Source organism: Vigna unguiculata, chromosome 3 (assembly GCF_004118075.2).
Source record: "Vigna unguiculata cultivar IT97K-499-35 chromosome 3, ASM411807v1, whole genome shotgun sequence".
Classification (NCBI taxonomy): domain Eukaryota; kingdom Viridiplantae; phylum Streptophyta; class Magnoliopsida; order Fabales; family Fabaceae; genus Vigna; species Vigna unguiculata.
Genome location: NC_040281.1, coordinates 21,408,242 through 21,427,629, shown reverse-complemented (window position 1 = coordinate 21,427,629; position 19,388 = coordinate 21,408,242). Strand labels below are relative to the sequence as shown.

The 19,388-nt window shown below is 34.1% G+C and overlaps 2 protein-coding genes across 2 annotated transcripts; one reads left to right on the top strand and one right to left on the bottom strand.

The window, feature by feature from the left end:
• The first annotated feature begins 1,948 nt into the window (after positions 1-1,948).
• On the top strand, positions 1,949-14,024 carry LOC114177852 (apoptosis inhibitor 5-like protein API5). The gene is made up of 17 exons (XM_028063430.1): positions 1,949-2,121; positions 2,279-2,374; positions 2,477-2,638; positions 3,148-3,247; positions 3,334-3,399; positions 4,309-4,406; positions 4,499-4,573; positions 4,672-4,821; positions 5,007-5,072; positions 5,158-5,223; positions 6,154-6,264; positions 6,759-6,848; positions 6,928-7,034; positions 12,602-12,716; positions 12,800-12,865; positions 12,949-13,049; positions 13,481-14,024. The coding sequence occupies exons 2-17, from the start codon at positions 2,288-2,290 to the stop codon at positions 13,680-13,682; spliced, it is 1,662 nt and encodes a 553-aa protein (XP_027919231.1). The 5' UTR covers positions 1,949-2,121; positions 2,279-2,287; the 3' UTR covers positions 13,683-14,024.
• Positions 14,025-14,105: 81 nt separating this feature from the next.
• LOC114177851 (glutamate receptor 2.7-like) lies at positions 14,106-17,610 on the bottom strand. The gene is made up of 5 exons (XM_028063429.1): positions 17,264-17,610; positions 15,866-17,139; positions 15,443-15,749; positions 14,956-15,353; positions 14,106-14,756 (listed from the first exon to the last, which is right to left on the bottom strand). The coding sequence occupies exons 1-5, from the start codon at positions 17,535-17,537 to the stop codon at positions 14,307-14,309; spliced, it is 2,703 nt and encodes a 900-aa protein (XP_027919230.1). The 5' UTR covers positions 17,538-17,610; the 3' UTR covers positions 14,106-14,306.
• Positions 17,611-19,388: the final 1,778 nt, after the last annotated feature.

Genomic DNA, 19,388 nt, shown 5'->3' with positions numbered 1-19,388 from the left:
TTATCCATGCGTTCACACAGGTTAAAAAACTAGTAAGACATGTTCAAGAACAAATTCACCAGTATAAGAATTTGCATAAATACTTATAAAAGTCATAATATTAAATTTTCCATAATTCATTCATAACTTTTCATAACACATAATGCCTTTCGGAACAAGTTTTCTGAAACACCCTTACATGAAATGTCTTCCAAAAAGACCTTCTCCGAATATATAGAAACATGTTTCAAAACAAATCTTTTTTTCACATTTTCTCATCTTCCTCTACAGTGTGCTCCTCCTCCTCATCTTTCTTTGCAACAACAATGATAGTAAAAGTGACGACAACAACAATAGTACAACAATGGTGTGATGCAAAAATATGGGTGTTTGAGTTGGGGTGCAGTTAATAATTATGGAGTGCAGGAAGCAATAACTAAACTCTAACTATCGTGTTTGGATTATGAGTTGTTTGGGATAAATGCTTCAAATACATTTTGAGAATTTCTTCATACACCTCCAAGATTTCTTTTGCATCTCCAATAATTTTTTAAAATCCAAAAATATCCTTTGACTATTTGAGAAAAGCTATGCAGATTGCACCTAAACTTTACTTTTAGATGTCAACTTCTGATAAAGATGCTTCTAGAGATCGACATCTAATAACAAATTTAAACTTCCGGATATCCAAAAACTATATACCAGAAGTTAACTTTCAGAAATATATATATATATATATATATATATATATATATTTTCAAAATGGTATATATATTTTTAGAAAACAATTTTTGGTATATATTTTCTTTTATATTTGGAAGTCTAAATTCTTTATCGGATGTTGATATTTAGAAATTTTTTTTGAAAGTCGACATCCAGAAATAAATTTGAAGATGCGATTTAGGTATTTTTTTTTTCGAAAGATAAAAGGTATTTTGGATTTAAAAGTGTTTTAGAGGTATAGAAAAAATTTTGGAGGTGTAGAAAGAAATCTCCATACGTCTTTTATGTCTGATTCTAATCTAGTGATGACCTAGTTGAAACCAAGAAGATTCATCAGAAGTATGCAACAATTATTGAAACTATGAAAGAGTGGTTTAAAAGAGGAACTCTTTTGCCGATCTGCTTGCTAAGTTGGGAAATTCGAGTGGTCGCTATTAGATTCAGATGCTAGGGGAGTAGTATATACTATTTTTTTACATCTTACTGGACTGTGGTGAGATTCTCACTGCTTCAACGAGTTTTCTTGGATAAACTTATGAATATTAATAAAGTATAGTAAAACCATTGCATATTTTTAGTACGCCATTAAGAGTTTATTATTTTATATGCTATATACACATAATATTTATTTATAAGCGTAAATCTTTTCATTTTTTTTTTTGTAAAAGATGATCTCATTTTCTACGAAATGCATTACTTTTATTTTAAAGAGGAATAAAACAAAAATTCTGCTTTAACTGTCTTGTATATTGAATACTAAAATTTAAAAACGATAACATCTAATCAAAGCAAATTTCCACAATTCAAGAAACAAAGAAAAATAAATAAAATAAATGAAACATTAATTCGTGATGAGATTCACGAGTTGAACAAATAATAAAATAAAATAAAATAAGTAGCAATACTATACACGTTTTTAATAAAATTTTGAAATTAAATCTTATTTTAAGAAATTAAAAACATTTCACAAAGAAAAATAAATTGAATATTTTGTTATGACATTACTCTTTTTTTAAAAAAAAAAACTAAAGTCATAATTCAATGAGACCTTTTATTTATTCTTTAATTTATTAAAAAATGATTTTATGTATAAAGTAACAAAAAAATATTAAAATTCGTAATTTATCTAAATATAAAATAAAATTAAAATTCGTAATTTACATATTTAGTCAATTCTCTCCGTTTGATGAATGTACCTTTGGGAAACGACATGTCGTCTTGTGCAGTATATACAGAGGTAGAGTTTTTCGATGACAGAGATAAGAGAAGAGAGACACTACAGTTTTATAGTGGAAAGAAAGTGTGTTGTGTGTTTGTGTGTGCGGCACGGTTAAGGTTAACTGATCCCATTGAAGAGCTACTTGACCTTACCCACTGAATCATTCCCTACTCAGCAACACTCTTCACTTCACTCTTCAGGTTAGTTACTCTCTTTCTCGCTATTCCAACCCTTAACATAACACTGCAAAAAACCCTCTTTTGTTTTCCCCTTTTTGTTTGATGCTATTTTTGATTTTGTTTTTTAATCCCAATTGCCGTTGCCATCGCAATCTCCAAATCGCTACCGCAATTGCAGAGCCTTCCGATGACTGACCCTGCCGAAGAGGCTGCTTATATCGAGAAACTTTACGAATACGGGGAGCAGCTCAACAATGCCAAGGATAAGTCTCAGGTTCGGAATTTGCTTTTTGATTCTTGCTTTCTCGGTTTAGGGTTTTGGATTCCGATGTTCGAGCTTGCAATTAGGGTTTTGGATTGTTTTGTGGTTTCGCAGAATGTGCAGGATTACCAGGGGATCATTGATGCGGCGAAGACCAGTGTGAAAGCGAAACAGCTCGCTGCGCAGCTCATTCCCAAGTTCTACAAGTTCTTTCCTGACCTTTCTGGTCCCGCTCTCGATGCCCATCTTGATTTGGTCGAGGCTGAAGAACTCGGGGTACGCATTTTTCTCCGTTCATTATATATATATATATATATATATATATATATATATATATATATCATGGGATTTGTTATTTTTCATTAGTGTATGTGGTGGTGACTAAGAAATGGCGAATTCAGAATGGAAGAAAACCAAGGGAGATTTTGACCCCACTATCATTAATATCATGTTGCTATGCTACTTCTCTCCAAGTCTTAGCGATGGTTTTAAAACTAAACTAGGGGTTGAACTGCCAAGGCTTCTGAGTCATATGATTGTGTTGGTTCAACGGGCTAAATTAATTAAGGGTATAGTTGGAGCGAAGATAGTTAGTGGAGGATACATCTAAAGGGAAACAATGATATTTATTAGATTTAAACCAAACATTGGGAACGGGAGAAAAGAAGTGTTCTGCTTACTGTATTTTGGTGGTTTGTTCTGTTTCCTCTCTGGATTTCTACTAGTGAACTCTGTATGTGCTGAGGTTTCTTTCCACTGTTTGGTGTTTTTCTGTTGCTTCACAGGTTCGTGTGCAAGCAATTAGAGGACTGCCTCTTTTCTGTAAGGATACACCTGAGAATATAGGGAAGATGGTTGATATTCTTGTGCAAATCCTTGGCTCTGGTAAGTTGGGCTCTTTGAAGGTTTTGCGGTTGAGAACATAGCGATGATTGATTCTAATATGTTTTTTTCCTCTTTCATTCTTTTAGAGGAATTCGTGGAGCGTGATGCTGTACATAAGGCTCTTATGTCATTGCTGAGGCAGGATGTGAAAGGTACTGTGATATATCTTTACCTTGTTAGGAAACCCATTTGCAGCCTTGTAACTAGAAAATACGACTTCCCAGAGCAGCAAACATAGAAAGAATGGGACTTGGTTGATTGGCATTTGGATGAGCTCAACTGAGTTCCAAACACACTCTTGATAGTTTAAATTTTGCTAAGGAACCTGAATCTATCAATGCTAAAGTAAAATAACTTATAATTTTGGGTGTTGCATCAGTATGATTTGACGTGTGCTTAATTGCTTGTTGTATTTTGTCATGTAACAGAAGTATGTCACCAATCTTCTAGAATGATTGTAAACTGAATGAACTTTAATTCAAGAACTTTATATCTCAATCTCCTTGATCTTGTAACCGTATTTTACATTGAAGGTACATGCAGTTTTGATCTTTCTGCAATTCTTTTCGTTGTAATTTGAATAACACTGATCAATATCATCTGTATAAACAGAAAAAGATGCATCCAATTCTAACACTAGTCTTATCTATAGTCAGATTCAGTGTTCGTAAGATGTGCATTAAGAAATACTTTTTCTGAACATTGGTTTATGCATGGATGGTATCCTATTGATGTTAGCATGCCCTGAATAATTTGCTGAATTTGAAATTATGGTTAATGTTTCTTTTTTACCGGCACATTGTTGGTAATAGAACTTTAGAAATTTGTAATTGAAAGATCAATCGTGGAAGTCCAACGATTCTGTAGAACTGTTGTATTCCGAACTGAAGGTGTAGAGTTAGGCTAATTGCTTTGAATGACGTACTTGCACAAACTTTTTGCCTGTGAAAGCTCTATCTTTTGACAGATATCATATATATGCTTTTCTGATTGTTGACATTTGACATTTATAATTAGTGCTGTCTTTCTGTTGTCTCCTTATAGTTTAGTTTTCAATGCAGCTTCTTTGACGGCTTTGTTCAAGCACATTGGCAGTGTTGAAGAGCCAAGTACTGATGATGTTATCCGTGAGAAAGTTATAAACTTTGTCAGAGACAAGGTAAGCAGACAAATGTTTGATAAATGAGACCTTTATTCTATTGCTTCTTTAACATGGAAGGGAATACTGAACGCTAAATATGTGAATTTTAGGTTTTCCCTATCAAAGCTGAATTGTTGAAGCCCCAGGAGGAAATGGAAAGACACATAACTGATCTCATAAAAAAGGTATTCATTATTTTTATGATTTCATTTGATGCTCTATTAGTGTTTAATTTGTGTAACTTATGCAGTGTTGATATAAGTTGAGGGTAATTTAATTGCAGAGTTTAGAAGATGTCACTGGCATAGAATTTCGAATGTTTATGGATTTCCTGAAGAGTTTGAGCTTATTTGGTGAAAAGGCTCCAGCAGAACGGATGAAAGAGCTTATTGGAATCATTGAAGGGCAAGCTGACTTAGATGCACAATTCAATGTGATTATTGCTCTTCTTTTTATCCAGTTGAATGCACAAATACAGTCATTTTATATGTTAAAAGAATCTGTTATGTTTTCCTAAAATGATCTCTTGATTTTAGGCTTTACTGCTGTTAGAAGTTAAAGTAATGTATTTTGTTTTTAAGGTCTCGTATAATGGGTTATTAAAATGGAAATTTTCAGGTTTCAGATGCAGATCATATTGACAGGTTGATATCATGCCTTCATATGGCTCTTCCATTTGTTGTGGTAAGGACTGCTTACACTGCTTAATGTTCCTCATATTGTTTTGTTTAGTCTTTTATTCAACGGTATTATTTTCTTTTTCTTGTAGAGGGGTGCATCAAGCAGCAAATTTCTCAACTACATAAACAAATATATAATACCTGTTTTTGACCAGGTATTACTTCAGATAATTTAGTTTGGAAGAATAAGAATGCATTCATATTATTTATTCAACTCGAATAATATTTTTCCTTTTGCTTTGTTCAACTCGTTTAATAAGAATGTTTTATTATTTTTAATAAGAATGTATAATATTTCTGCTTCTTGCCTTAATACTTTATGCCATTGGTTGTAGCCATAAATTGATAGTTTATTCTATAACTTTTTGTACGATCCAAATGTACTGATGTAACTGTTAAAATACGTTATATAATTTTGTTGTCAAGGATGTCATTTAGGTAGTTGAACATGCACGAGAATCGAATCTTATTTTGAATTATATTGTATGTTAAAATAAATTGATAATATCAAATAATTTTTAAGTATATGAAATTTTGTATACTTAATCTATTTAATGAAACTTTTTAAACAAGCAGCTAGTTTAATTCCTTTGAGAATGTTATATTAAATGGATACTTGTGAAATAAGTGGGTCCCTTTCCTTTGTGTGTGGGTGTGGGATGGGATTAAGGATGTTCATCTGAAAAATTGAAAGGTAGATGTATTGAGCCTTTCAACGAGATACTGCCCTTTCTACTCTCTCTGTATTGGAATCAATTCTGAACGTATATACCATGGTTTCATGCCTTACAAATATCTAAATTATATTTTGTTGGACTAGTGACAGTGCAGGTTTCTAGATTACATAGAAAAATCTTAACTGGTCACCTTTGTAATATTAATTTGTTTTACTTGTTCAGATAAAATATAATTAAGGAATCTTATCTTTGGTAGTCTTACTGGTTACCTTTCTAGATCTTGTATTAGCTGGTGAATGTTTTTGATTAGTGAAATCTTTTTGGTATCATGTTAATAGTCGTCTTCAATTGAAGTTTTCTTTTGGTTTTTAAGAAACTTAGTTGTGTGAATTAATTATTCCTTGTCAGCTTCCCGGAGAACGTAAAGTAGATTTACTCAGAAGCCTTGCAGAATTTTCCCCTTATACAACTCCACAAGATTCACGCCAAATGCTTCCTTCTATTGTTCAGTTGTTAAAGGTAAACCTGTTGTTGAAAATTGGCAAAGTTAGTACTTCTAATTTGTTGTATATAGAAGTATGTTTTCTGTCATGTCAATGTTGATTTCTTTTTTTTTTAGTTTTACTTTATGCTGTTATTTCCAAGCGCATTGTGGATTAACAGAAGTGTGCTTTTGATGTGGCTAGCATGTTTTTATCTTAAATCCATTTTTTTTTCTTGAGTAACTATTATTAAGACTTCATCTATCTTTTATATTTGTTATAAATTTATAATGTTATTCATATAATTTCAGCTCTGTTCAGTATACTTTGAGCAATATGTTGATTGATGCAAATTCAAATTGAAAGTGTGATGTAGTTACTGCTGTGTATGATCTTTGGAAATTGAATCAAATTAAATGCAATCTGTCAAGGATTAATATATCCATTTATTTAATATTCTATTTAAATTAAAATGATTGGTATTTTCTACTGTCACTGTTTCCATTAAGCTTCTTGCTTCGTATTTTTCAGAAATATATGACTTGGAAGAAAACTGGAGAGGAGATGAACTTTACCTATGTAGAGTGCTTGTTGTACACATTTCATCACCTAGCTCATAAGGTGGTTTACCTTGCCTTGTCCAAGTTAATGCTGTGAATAGTTAGTTATATATTTTGCTAAATTGAAGTTGGTGATGTAGGTTCCTAATGCAACAAATAGTTTATGCGGATACAAAATTGTTACTGGCCAGCCATCTGATAGGCTCGGAGAGGACTTTTCTGAGCATTATAATGATTTTACTGAAAGGTATCAGCATTCTTTTGGTAAAATTATGTTGTCAACTATTCACCTATTCTTTGGTTTGTAATATTAATATAATTTGGTCAAGTCATATATGCAAGTATTACAAAAGAATTTATGAGGGGGTTTCTAATTCCAAAGATAGCACATGCTACAGGTCTTGATGAAGGCTTACAGTAGCACTTACTAGTGATAGACCAATGAAAGCTCCCAACTGTAATCAAGTCCAAGTAATTCTAAGTTTAGGGGAACAATATTGTTATGTAGATATGGAAAGTGAACCTGTTATGTTTGCATTCAGCTTCGGAAAACTGATTGTATTTTACCCGTTTGGTAGCTGGGAGATCTTTCAAACATGCACTATGGTGCTAAGTATAAGGAGTAAAAGCTGTTGGGGGTTTCATTTAGATGCACAGTAATTTTTTGTAAACTGCAGTTTTTGAACTTGAACTTGAACTTCTCTATGTAAGGTTCAAACATGGTTGTCGTAGAGATAATGTGGTAGGACATTACCTTTAATTTATTAGCTTAATACTTTTTATTTGTATTCTTGGGTAGTGTGCAATAATTATTTGTTTGAGATCAATGAGTAATAGTTTGCCTTGTTTATCATGTTTTGGGGTTATTAGACTGCATAGTTAGAATTGCTATTTTCTTCATTGATTTTTCAACCATTATCCAGATATGGGTTCATTTGTTGCCCACTCCCACAAATTCTTTTGTCAAGTTCACTTTTAGTGAGGACGTCAATTGAGTGCAAAGTTATAGCAATATTTTCTATATTTTCAAAAACATGATAAGTCTATGAGGCATGTAATGAGCAACAAGGTCTGGTTAAGATTTTATCATTATGAGGTTATATGTTGAGCATCAATATGAACGGTTAAAAAGTGGACTTTAAATCTAACTCTACCTTACAAAAGCGGCTTGTAAGTTGAGATTTGCACTTATATATTGTAAATTGATCTTACCTCTAGTCGATGTGAGAATTTCAATACAAAGTTAGGATAAGTAGTCTTTAATAGGATTTATTGTAAGGTGCTATGTGCTTCGTGTTGGACCTAGTTCCTAGGAACATGTTTTGTGCTAGACCTAGTTCTTAGGAGCATCTTTTAGAATTCTCTTCTTTTCTCTTCCATTCATTGTAATGGATCCCAAACTATTATAAGTATAAAAACCTAAGAGAGGGGAATACATACTAATTATAGAAAAAATATTCTATTTTTTTTGTATTTTTCTCAAGTTGGTATCAGAATGGGTCGATCCTATTCTGTTGGTCTCTGTCTTGCCTTTTGTTTTGCAAAAGAATTATCTATTGGTCTTTGTTTGTGTTCTCTGTTGCTGTTCACTGCGATATGTTGCTATTTGTCGTCTGCTGCCATATGCTTCTGTTTGTCGCTAGTTTTTGGTCCTTCGACACCTTGGTCTGGTGTGCCTTGAGGAGCGTGACCCAACCCCATTGAGTGTGTATCCATTCTTCAACTGATGTGCTGTCACACGTCGTCCAGACCTGCTCTGCCCTAGTGCGAGTGTCACGCATCGACTTTCGATGGTCAGGATCTTCCTGGACCACCATGGTCTGACTCGCCAAATTCTTTTGAGCCTATTTCAGCTATGTGTTTCGTTCCAAGAGCATTTGGTGTGTGTCTTCTAGTGTTAATCACCGTTTTCCTTGCTTGAAACCCTAGGTTTCTCTCTCTTGAAACTTATGGTTTCCTTGTGTTTTTGGATTGTCACCCTATCTTTGCTCAACATGCTTTCAGGAGCTATATCTTCTGACATAATTTCTACTTGTGAAGAAAAGAGATCTTAGTAGTAGAGGGGGGCGTCATTGTGGAAGAGAGCATCCTCAATGGATGTTGTAGAAGAATGGGTCACATTCAAGAAAATTGTTACTCTTTACATGACTTTCCTACTTGTCCATCATTTGGGTGATGTCCTTCTTACTTATTGTTGTTATCTTATTAATCAAATGCCTTCTTATTTGAACAATCAAGTTCCATACTCCATTGTATTTTCAAATGAGCCTCGTTTTCCCATTTCTCATTGTGTATTTGGTTGTGCTTGTTTTGTACATGATGTGTCTTCAGGTTTGAACAAACTTTCAGTTTGAGCCATCAAATGTGTCTTCTTAGGATATTCTTGTCTTTGTAAAGGGTATCAATGTTATTCTACTGACACTGAGAAATATTGCATGTTTGCAAGTGCCACCTTTTTTGAAGAAACTCATTTCTTCTCTTCCTCCGCAGAAGATGTTAGCTCTGTCCAATAAGTGTTGTCTTGCCTTTAGTTGAACCTTTTGTGTATCCAATTACAAACACTTTCCAACTTCTTCTACTAACCCAAGTTCCTCTCACGAGCCCAGTTCTCCCAGGCCGACCCACCCTTCTCAAATGACTAGTCCATTACCACGTGATGAGTCATCTTCATCAAGTCCTTCACCATCATCAATTTGTACTGCGTCTCCTGATGATGAGGATTCTAGTTGGCCCGTTGCCATTTCCAAAGGTACACATTCTACACTATTTTCTAAGCTATCACCATTTCTCTCCTTCCTATTATTCTTTTATCTCTTTATCTTCTATTACTATTCTTAAAAATTTAAAAGAGGCTCTTAATCATCCTGAATGACGACAAGCCATGATTGTTGAAATGCAAGCCCTTGAACAAAATGATACATGAGAGTTAGTTTCTCTTCCATTTGGAAAGAAGATATTTGGCCATCGTTGGGTCTATTCCATAAAAGTTGGACCGAATAGTGAAATTGGTTGCTTCAAAACTTTTTGGTAGCCAAAAGGTATACACAAATTTATGGGCTTAACTATAGTGATACTTTCTCTCTTGTGGCTAAAATGACTACTATCTGACTTTCCCTTGCCATGGCATCCTTTCGTCATTGGTCCCTTTATCAATTTCTTTATCAATTTGATATTAAAAATACTTTTCTACATGGCGATTTAGAAGAGGTGTACATGGAGCAACATCTTGGGTTTGTTAATCAGGGAAAGTCTGTTTGGTTTACAAGTTGCTTCACGCTCTCTATGGTCTAAAGCAATCTCTCCGTGCTTGGTTTAGGAAGTTCAACCACATTGTTCAATCCTTTGGGCCGAAACATAGTGAGGTAGGCCATTCTATTTTCTATTATCACACCTCCCCCAACAAATGTGTGTACTTAAAAGTGCATGTTGATGATATAGCCATCATAGGGATGATGCTGTTAAAATCTCTCAGTTAAAGGAGCACTTATGCAATCATTTAGACTAAAAGATCTTGAAAATCTCATACTTTTTGGGCATAGAAGTTGCTCAATTAGAGGAAGGAGTTGTAATCTCTAAGAGAAATATGCTCTTGACATCCTTAAAGAGACATCATGATTGATTGTAAACTAGTGGATTGTCCCATGAATTAGAAATTAATGGCAAAATGAGAAGTTTTCTTTGACCTTGAAAGATGTAGGAGACTAGTTGGAAAATTTATTTATCTCACTATTACTAGACCAGATTTGTCCTTTGCAGTTCATGCAAAATCCTTGTACTGATTATTTGGAATGCCATCATTCGTATTCTGAGATATCTTAAAAAGGTTCTAGAATAAGGACTACTTTATGAAGATAAAGGGAATACCCAAATTGTTGTCTATTGTGTTGTTGATTGGGTTGGTTCTCATATCGATAGATGCTTTACGACGGGATATTGCATGTTGCTTGGAGGAAATGTTGTCTTTTGGAAAAGCAAGAAGCAAAATGTTGCTGACCAATCATATGCTGAAGCGAAGTATAGAGCAATGGTATTCTTTACCTATGAGCTTATATGGGTAAAACAATTCTTACAATAATTAGATTTCAGTGACATTCTATCGATAAAGATGCATTCTGATAATCATGTTGCCCTCCAAATTGCTCCTAATCCAATGTTATCGATATTGGATAACGAAAATATATCGGAGACCCCAAATATCCTTTAAAGTTATAGTGGAAATCATAACGGGAGTGGAAAATTCAGTCAAAGGAAATATAATATATGCATTATAAAAAATACAAAAATAAAATTGTTATGCAAAAGTAATGATATTGTATCTAGAAATTGAAATATGGGAGTGAGAAAAGAATTAAAGAATGTAGGTGCCACTTTACAAAAAATAAAAGCAGACATGTAATATGCTAACAACAACAGCAGTAGTGTTGATGGCGGTGCACGGTGTGTGGTGGTGAGCAGTGCAGGGGGCTGAAGGAGAAGTTTAGGCAGTATTTGAATATTAGGTTAAATATAAAAAATTTATTAGGCCATAAACGACCCAATTTCTATCTAAGTTGTTATTTGTGCTTTAAACCCAATAGAACACACTAAAGAAAAAAATCTCGTGCTTAAACTAGATTTTTTCACAAGTGTTGTTGCCCTAGCTGAAGAGTCTTCTTCTCCATGCCACTGCTGCCTCAATAGGGTTTCCTTCTCCGCCTTTTCCACCATAGCCATTTCAGATCTGCTATTCGTTATCTAAAAGGTGAACGCCATGAAAAACCACCCACATCGCCATGTTGTTGCGACAAGCACCAGAATCACCACTGGTTTCCACCTTGTTGCTGTTATCACTGATTTTCGATAACACATAAGACTATACATATTGAAATTGATTGTCATTTCATTTGAGAAAAGTTGTTGGCCAAGGAAATCTGCATGGAGTCTGTTTGCTCAAATAATCAACTCATGTATTTACAACATCCTTGAGAGGTCCTCGTGTTTAATTTATTTGTTCCTAGCTTGGTACATACAATTTGTATGCTCCAACTTGAAGAGTAGTGTTAGAATAAATATTCAATAGGATTTATTGTAAGATGCTGTGCGCTTTGTGTTGGATCTAGTTCCTAAGAACATGCTTTGTGCTAGACTTAGTTCCTAGGAGCATCTTCTTATTTTCTGTCTCATTCATTATATATGATGTATCTCAAACTACTATAAATATGAAAACCTAAGAGAGGGGAATACACACTTTCAAATTCATTCTAATTTCTTTGTATGAGGCTATATGCCGAGCATCAGTATAAACTATAAACAAACTTCTGATGTATATGTTTGTTGTAAAATTTGGCTTGATCAAGAACTAAAAACCCGTCTTCTTGACTGTGTTTATGTCATTGTAACATGGATCTTACTTTTCCTGAATCTTGGAAATACAATAGTTTGGGAAGGATTGGATCCTCCGCTGTTTAAAATTAACAGCAGCGTCCTGTTGAATAATTCTTAACCATTTATTACTAAATCTAACTATTAAAATAAAAGCCAATTAAAGCTAAATGGGTAAACATGAGTGTCTCTTTTACTGGCATTATGAGTTTTTATTTCAACTGTGTGTAAGTAATAAAGACAATAAATAGTTATATTTTCTTAAACATGACTTCTCCAGTTAATCGTGAACAAATGAAATTCCAAATCCGTTTGGGAAGGGCTAAAGTACTTGATTTGACTGGTTGCAAATATTCCATTTTACTGTGAACTTCTTGTTGTATTACTTGTCTGTAGGATTTAAGTTTTTCGTTTTGTTTTCCAGTCACATTTTTGTTTATTTTCTTTAATTAGATTGAATAATGTTGAGGAGTTCACCCGGGCTACAATCAAGAAGTTAACTCAAGGAATGGATGAAAACAACAAATCTCTGGCAGGTGCTAAAACTGATGAAGAAAAGGAAAAAATTGTGCGTTCTACTTGTTTGATGGTTCTTTGTATTGCCTTTCTCTTATTGACATGTCATTCTTACATTTTTACATGATTATGTAGAAAACTAAAAAGCAGAATGCCACAACTGGGTTACGGACCTGTAATAACATTTTGACAATGACGAAGGTAAGAGGGATGCTACCCTCTTTACTTGACCAAATTGGTTATCAAATTATTTGTGATTCACCGCCTTTGGTTTGTGTGTTCAGCCATTGCGTACCAAAGTGCCTTCCTTTATTGGAGATAAGAGAATCAATCTTTCTTGGAAAGAAGCAACAAAAACTGCATCGTCCAATGCGCCAGCTGCTGGGTATGTTATCTTTTGTTTTGCTCTAAAAGATCATTTATAGCTTGTTTATTTGTTTCTTTTTTAAATAAAATTGAAGTACTTAATTTTTAAAATAGAATTTTTTTTCTGTGGAAATAGAGCGAAACCTAATAGAAGGACTGCTTTAGAATATTTTCCAGATGCTAACAAAAAGTAGTTCTGAAAAGTTATATTAGTTAATATCATAACGCATTTTAACAAAATTTATCTAATCTAAAAACAGTACTTTGTTCTTTTTCCCTTGAGAGTGAGTAATTTGTTTCATTATTCTCTCGAAAGTGTTAATCTTTGGCCTAATTTGCACTGTTCATGGAATAAAATGATTTTTTTAAAGATATAATTTGCACTGGGCGTTGGGACAACAGTAGTAATTGAAATTTATAAACTTAATAATTTAGTTTAAACTTCTGCAGAGCAAAACGGCCTTCTAATGCTGCTAACGGGTCCAACAATATTGCATCAAAGAAAGGTCGAGGAGGTGGTGGGGGTTTGCAAAATCAACTTGTCAATAGAGCACTGGAAGGATTATCTGCTGGTGGGAGAGGGGGTATGAGGGGCCGAGGCCGGGGCTGGGGTGGTAGAGGAAGAGGAAGAGGAGGAGGAGGGTATCGGTAACTTCGTTGCATGTGATGTAGAAAATATCAGATTTCACGACTGTACCAGAATACGAATAGGACCTGTTGTTAATGTACTAAAATTCTTTCTCAGAGGAAGTTTTGATTATAGAGGACGTGAAATTTTAATGTAGTGGTACTTTTTACAAAGGTTGTTTATGTAGAATTCTGAGTTATTGATCATTTTCGAATCGATTAGTTGCAAGCAGCAGATGAGGACCAACTGACGGAACCTATGTTCGTTGGTATGTATGCATTTAATTTAATGACGAGTGCAATCATATGAAGACCGTATGTTACCCCTTTGAAGCAATCAGAAATTTAATGATCTAGATTCTTTGTACAGTTGTCCTTATCAATGCCAATTAATCTTAATGTATTCATTTCCTACCCATTACAATAATCAATTTACAAGGTTCATTTAGCTGTTATTCTGAAGTTCAATAATGGTATTGTTGCTTGGAATCCTTAAAAATATCAATGACTAAGTTACAGAAGCAGGATAATGAAAATGGGTCATTACTCAAATACTGAGTATATGTGAATTCTTAAGTTACCTTCCTAAATCTATAATTAGGTGAAAAAAGAATATTTGTTGGTTATGTATGTAAAACGTGGTAGATGATCAAGAGTTGTGAATAGTAACCGTTGGTGGGGAAGACACCATTATGATATCTGGTAATTGTGGAGGCATTGGCAGCTGATGGTCGTGTATAAGTGGTGCATGCTTTCTGCTGTAGATCTGCTTTGCTATAACAAACATCCTTTTCCATCGACTTTCATCACTAAGGTTGCCATTACGTTCTTCTGCCTCATCTTGGGATGTGTGACTAGATTTCCGCGACTGGATGGTGTAAAGAAGAAAACAAATAGTAGAAGTGGCACCAGAAATGACGTACAGAACCCAGAAACTTCCAAGCCTCAAACTTTCTGAACTCTCGGAGGTCGAATTGTTGGAGCAGTCATCTGCAGAGTTCAACCATTTGTCTTCTAACTTCTTTATTTCTCCCCGCTCTAAGAGCGTCAGTATAGCTTTGGAAAAGTCTCTGGCCATTGGGGAGCCTTTCCGGAACATCTGCGTGTCATCATTGAAGAGATTTTTAAAGAATTAGCGAAACATATTGACCACTTCTGTTAAAGCTACAAGGCCCACTAATCCGCAAAGTTCGAGTTCTTTTTAAGGTCCAGGGCCGAAGGAAAATTCATATTTATATATAGAAAACAGTTAGTTAACATATATCGTAGTTATTAGAGGAAAATCCAGGGTGACTTACAAATCCAAGACCTCCGAATTTGGTGGTAGGTACAAAGGCAGAGAATCCCTTGCAATATTTACTCATATATACTTTTTCATAGGGTAATTCGAGAAAAGCTGCTGCAATTGAATTATTTTTGAATGCATCCTCGTAGCTATATTCATTATCAATGTGTACGATGTTCTCTGGCTTGAAGTCTTCGACTTTCTCTAGGTATGTCTTAACAAATGAGTCGCCGTCACAACCAATTTTCATGTTGTTCTTCTTCAGAAACTCAATGTCAGTCACATTTAGTCGCAGTCGTTGAACTGTGAGCATGGAAGAAAGACTAGCAGTGTAGCTTGAGTTAAGAATCAAAACTAGAAACAGCCATGACACCATCACCACTCGAGTTAAATCACTATAGATTTTCTCCCCTGCAACATTAAACCATTGACATCAATTCAGTTTAATGCAAACTAAAGTGGATAATTGTTTTTAATTGAGGTATGAGGATGATACTTACTGTGAGCGAAGAATAGAGAGGAGAAAGTAAACATAAGTGCAGTGCTGATCTGGCTTTTCAAATCGCCATGAAAATCTGGATTGGGTTTCCGCTCCAGGCACCAAACAACTATCATTGTGTACATCAACAAGGCACCGGTTGCCACCCACATTTGCCAGGTGAAGGGCTTCATAAACATCCATGTCGAATCTTCCGACTTCTCCGTAACTATCATTGACAACCCCGATTCTGCATATGGCACCGTAAAATCTACATATTGCAATCTTTCTTCTAATATGGTCACGTCTCCAACAACAGCCTCATAAGTCTTAAGTTTCATCATTATTCAACCACATGACAAACATATAAGTATTATTAGGTGTGTGAAGTAACCACATATACAAGAAAAAAAGGGAAAGAGTAGAATGAGTAATAAGGCTTTACCTTGTTATAGACCAGTTGAACCAGATCAGGATAGCTTGCATTCACGGGATAGAAGTCATATGGCAGGTCATACCCCAACAGGGGTAACGCCTTCTCAAAAATTTCAATGCAGAATCCAGTGTATTCATATGAATTTGTATGCTTGTCATGATCAACTTTGACAAACTTGGAAAAGGAGGTTCTTCCAGGAATCGCTATTCTCATTGGTTTTTGTTTAGTAGGCAGATTCCAGCCCTTTGGAATTCTTGTTAGTTTCCCTGGCCATATTACAACGCCACTTAAACTTTCTGTGTTCCTAGAAACACTACCTGAACCTTTTTCTGTAGGAAGGGTACTCATGAACCCACCTTCAGGAGTCCAAAAGTCTAACTCTCTGTAATTCTTCGTATCTACATTGACAATCCTGAAAGTGGGATTCTGCAAAAGCTGCGCTGCTTCGAATCCAATTTCTCCACTTAAGCCAACGAAATTGCTAGAAAGTATTTCTCTTAGCAGAGTGTTTCTGCCACTCGCCATTCTATCTATTGCTTGTGCAACAATTTTAATGCTATCATGTGCTTGCAGAGCATAAAATCCCGGGTTGCTGTTATCCTCCTCAGGATACCTGGCACGAAAAGATTTCCTGAACCGAGCCTCAAAATTTTGATATTCACTGCTACGTTCAGAGTAGTAGGTCTTGATTCCTAAAGCTCCTTCCATGTAGGAAATAGCAGACTTGTTGACAGAATCAAGCAAATTAGTTGTGCTCTCTGGGATTATCCAAGCTGATTCTCCATCCACAAGTCCCATTTCTGAAGCTTCTCTGAACAAATGAATCACCATTTCTAATGATGATTGCAGAACAATGAACACCCGGGACTGTGTATTTTCAATCACCTTAAACAACTCTTGGCGAATGAATTCCCCAGGATTGGAAAGATAAGAAGGAGATGGAAGAGCCAAACGATACTCGATCAGTGAACCAACATCTTGTAGGGTCTCAGATAGCAGTGCTAGCATCTCATACTCTCCATCTTCATAAATCACTACTACTCTCTGCCAACTAAAAGCATGCACCATATCTGCAACACATCTTGCATATGCAGTGCCATTGTGAGCCATTGTTACCAAGGAAGGCCAGCGAATTGGCATGAATGATGGGGTAATGGAAGGAGCTGCAAAGGATATGACAGGAACTTGAGATTTGCGTCCTAATTCAGCCACTGAAGCCGCTTCTGTCCATGTCTGCATCCCTATAATCACTTGCATCTTCTGCGTTTTAATCATTCTTCTAGCTGCAACAAACAAGTTCACATTCAATACTTCACGTTGACAAGAACATTAAAAACATTTAAGAATTCATATCCAAACCAAAAAAAAAATGAAACTTTGATCTAGCAAATGACTGAAATTACTAACCAAGGGAAGTGGGTCTGAAGGGATCCTTGGTGGGTTGCTGAAAATGAAGAAGAAGCTTGTAGGTGTTAGAAGTGGTATTATAAGTTTGAGCTGCAAGTTCCATGGCTACAAGCTGTTCTTTCCCAATGCGAGAGTTATCATCAATTATTGCACCTACAGATATGACTTCACTGTCTCCATCTGTAGCCTCAACTTGGCAACACGTAATGAGAACAAAGGAAAGTAAAAACAAATAGGAGAGCCAAATTGTTGGAAGTACTAGAGGGAAATTCATTTTGCTTCAATTAGTAATATCAATCATTTGTTGCCAAATTTTGTGCACAAGCTTAGTTTCATGCAATGCAATATAAGAGTAGACTTGTGAAGAAAGTTGCAATGTAAAGAGAAAATATATAGCTCTGGACAAGGCCCCAAGATTCTTCCATTGAGTTTGATTTGGTCAATTATGCAGTTTTTTGACTACACACACTTGCAGACAAAATTGGGTGTGGGAAGAGCGATAGTATACACGCGTCGATTCCTTGCCTCAATATATTTTATTAAATAAAATATTATTCATCGGTTAAAAATAACATTTAAAGTAAAGATTTTTTCCCCTTTATAATTAGTAATTATTTTATTTATTTATTTAATTGAATTTTTAGTACTAAAAATAATCTTGATGGTTAGTATCTTGATTGAAATACAAAACATCTTTTTATTGCTAAGCTTTTTTAATGGTAAACTTGAAGAATATATACGCTTATTATGAGCCTTACAAATATTCTCAGACTGTAATAAAATAGTATTGAAGCGGTCTTTGTCTAATTTTATTATTCTTTTCAATAGTTTATTTGTCTCTTTAATAGCACAACTATCGTAATAATAAGTGAAAAACATAGCAACAGTAGGCATTTCAATAATGGAAAATACTTGCTAACATAATTATACAAAAAAGACTACACTTTTTAAAACAAGGGATGCATTACTAATAAGAAAATGTCTAAAATAATTAAATAGATTGATTTAATTGTTAAGTTAAATTAATTATCTGGCTACAAAAAAAAAAAGTATGACGCAATAAGTATTTTTGTTTTCTAGAAGTTCAAAACATAAATTTTACATTAGTTTTAATATGCATATTTTAAGGAGTACTCAGTTTTAACATTTGCTTTAGGTCCACGTAACTTCGGACCAACTTGTGTTTATAAGATGGAAACAAGGGTGTGGAAACCAATAATAGATTCTTGACGATACGAAGCAAAAACTTGAACAGGAGAATGGAAAATATTTTGCAAATTGCTCTGCACTTTCGTAAATTTCAGACTTTTATGGGATCTAGACTCTTACATATTATTGATTACCAGTTCTAATTTACGTATAGACCCGTTCAAAATTCAAATAAAAAAGTTCAAAATTCATTTATAAAAATTGAAAAATAGAAAGAAAAAAAGAATGAGAATGAATCAATCGACAGATTTTATCGGAGCTGAACAAATATTTGTGGTTTATATAAAAACAAGATATTTCAACATTAATTTGTTGGAGTACTAAACTAGATTAGTAAGATTTTGAATTTAAGTTTTGTTGAAAGAAATAATGTCAGAAAAAGATCCTTCAATAGAATTGATAGAATTGATAGTGAAAGTGGTGAGGAGAGATAGTGTCGTCTTTGACGATTAACTCACCGATAATGCGGATTTTCATGAAAAGTTTTTGAAAATTAAAATAATATACTTAAAATTTATATAATATTATTGTGACTAATTCAATAAAAATAATATATAATCTAATATATTTATAATTATTAAAGAAATTATACATATCTAAAAGAATGTTTATCGTTTTTTTATATTTTTGAACTCATAGTAATTAAATTATAATTAAATTTTCAGTTAACTTTTTTTGATGTAAATAACCATATTATCTACAAAATATTCATCTTCCATTTTATTAATGTGCATTTGATTCAAAAAATATTTACAAGCTTTCATTTCATTTTTATGGAATAAGCAACCATATTATCATATTTTCATCTTCACCGGTAGTTTCTCTATCAATTTTTAAAAAATAAATTTATTTGTTTTTCATTAATATACTTATTTAAAAAATAAGTTTAAGACTAAAAAATAATTTATCTAATCAA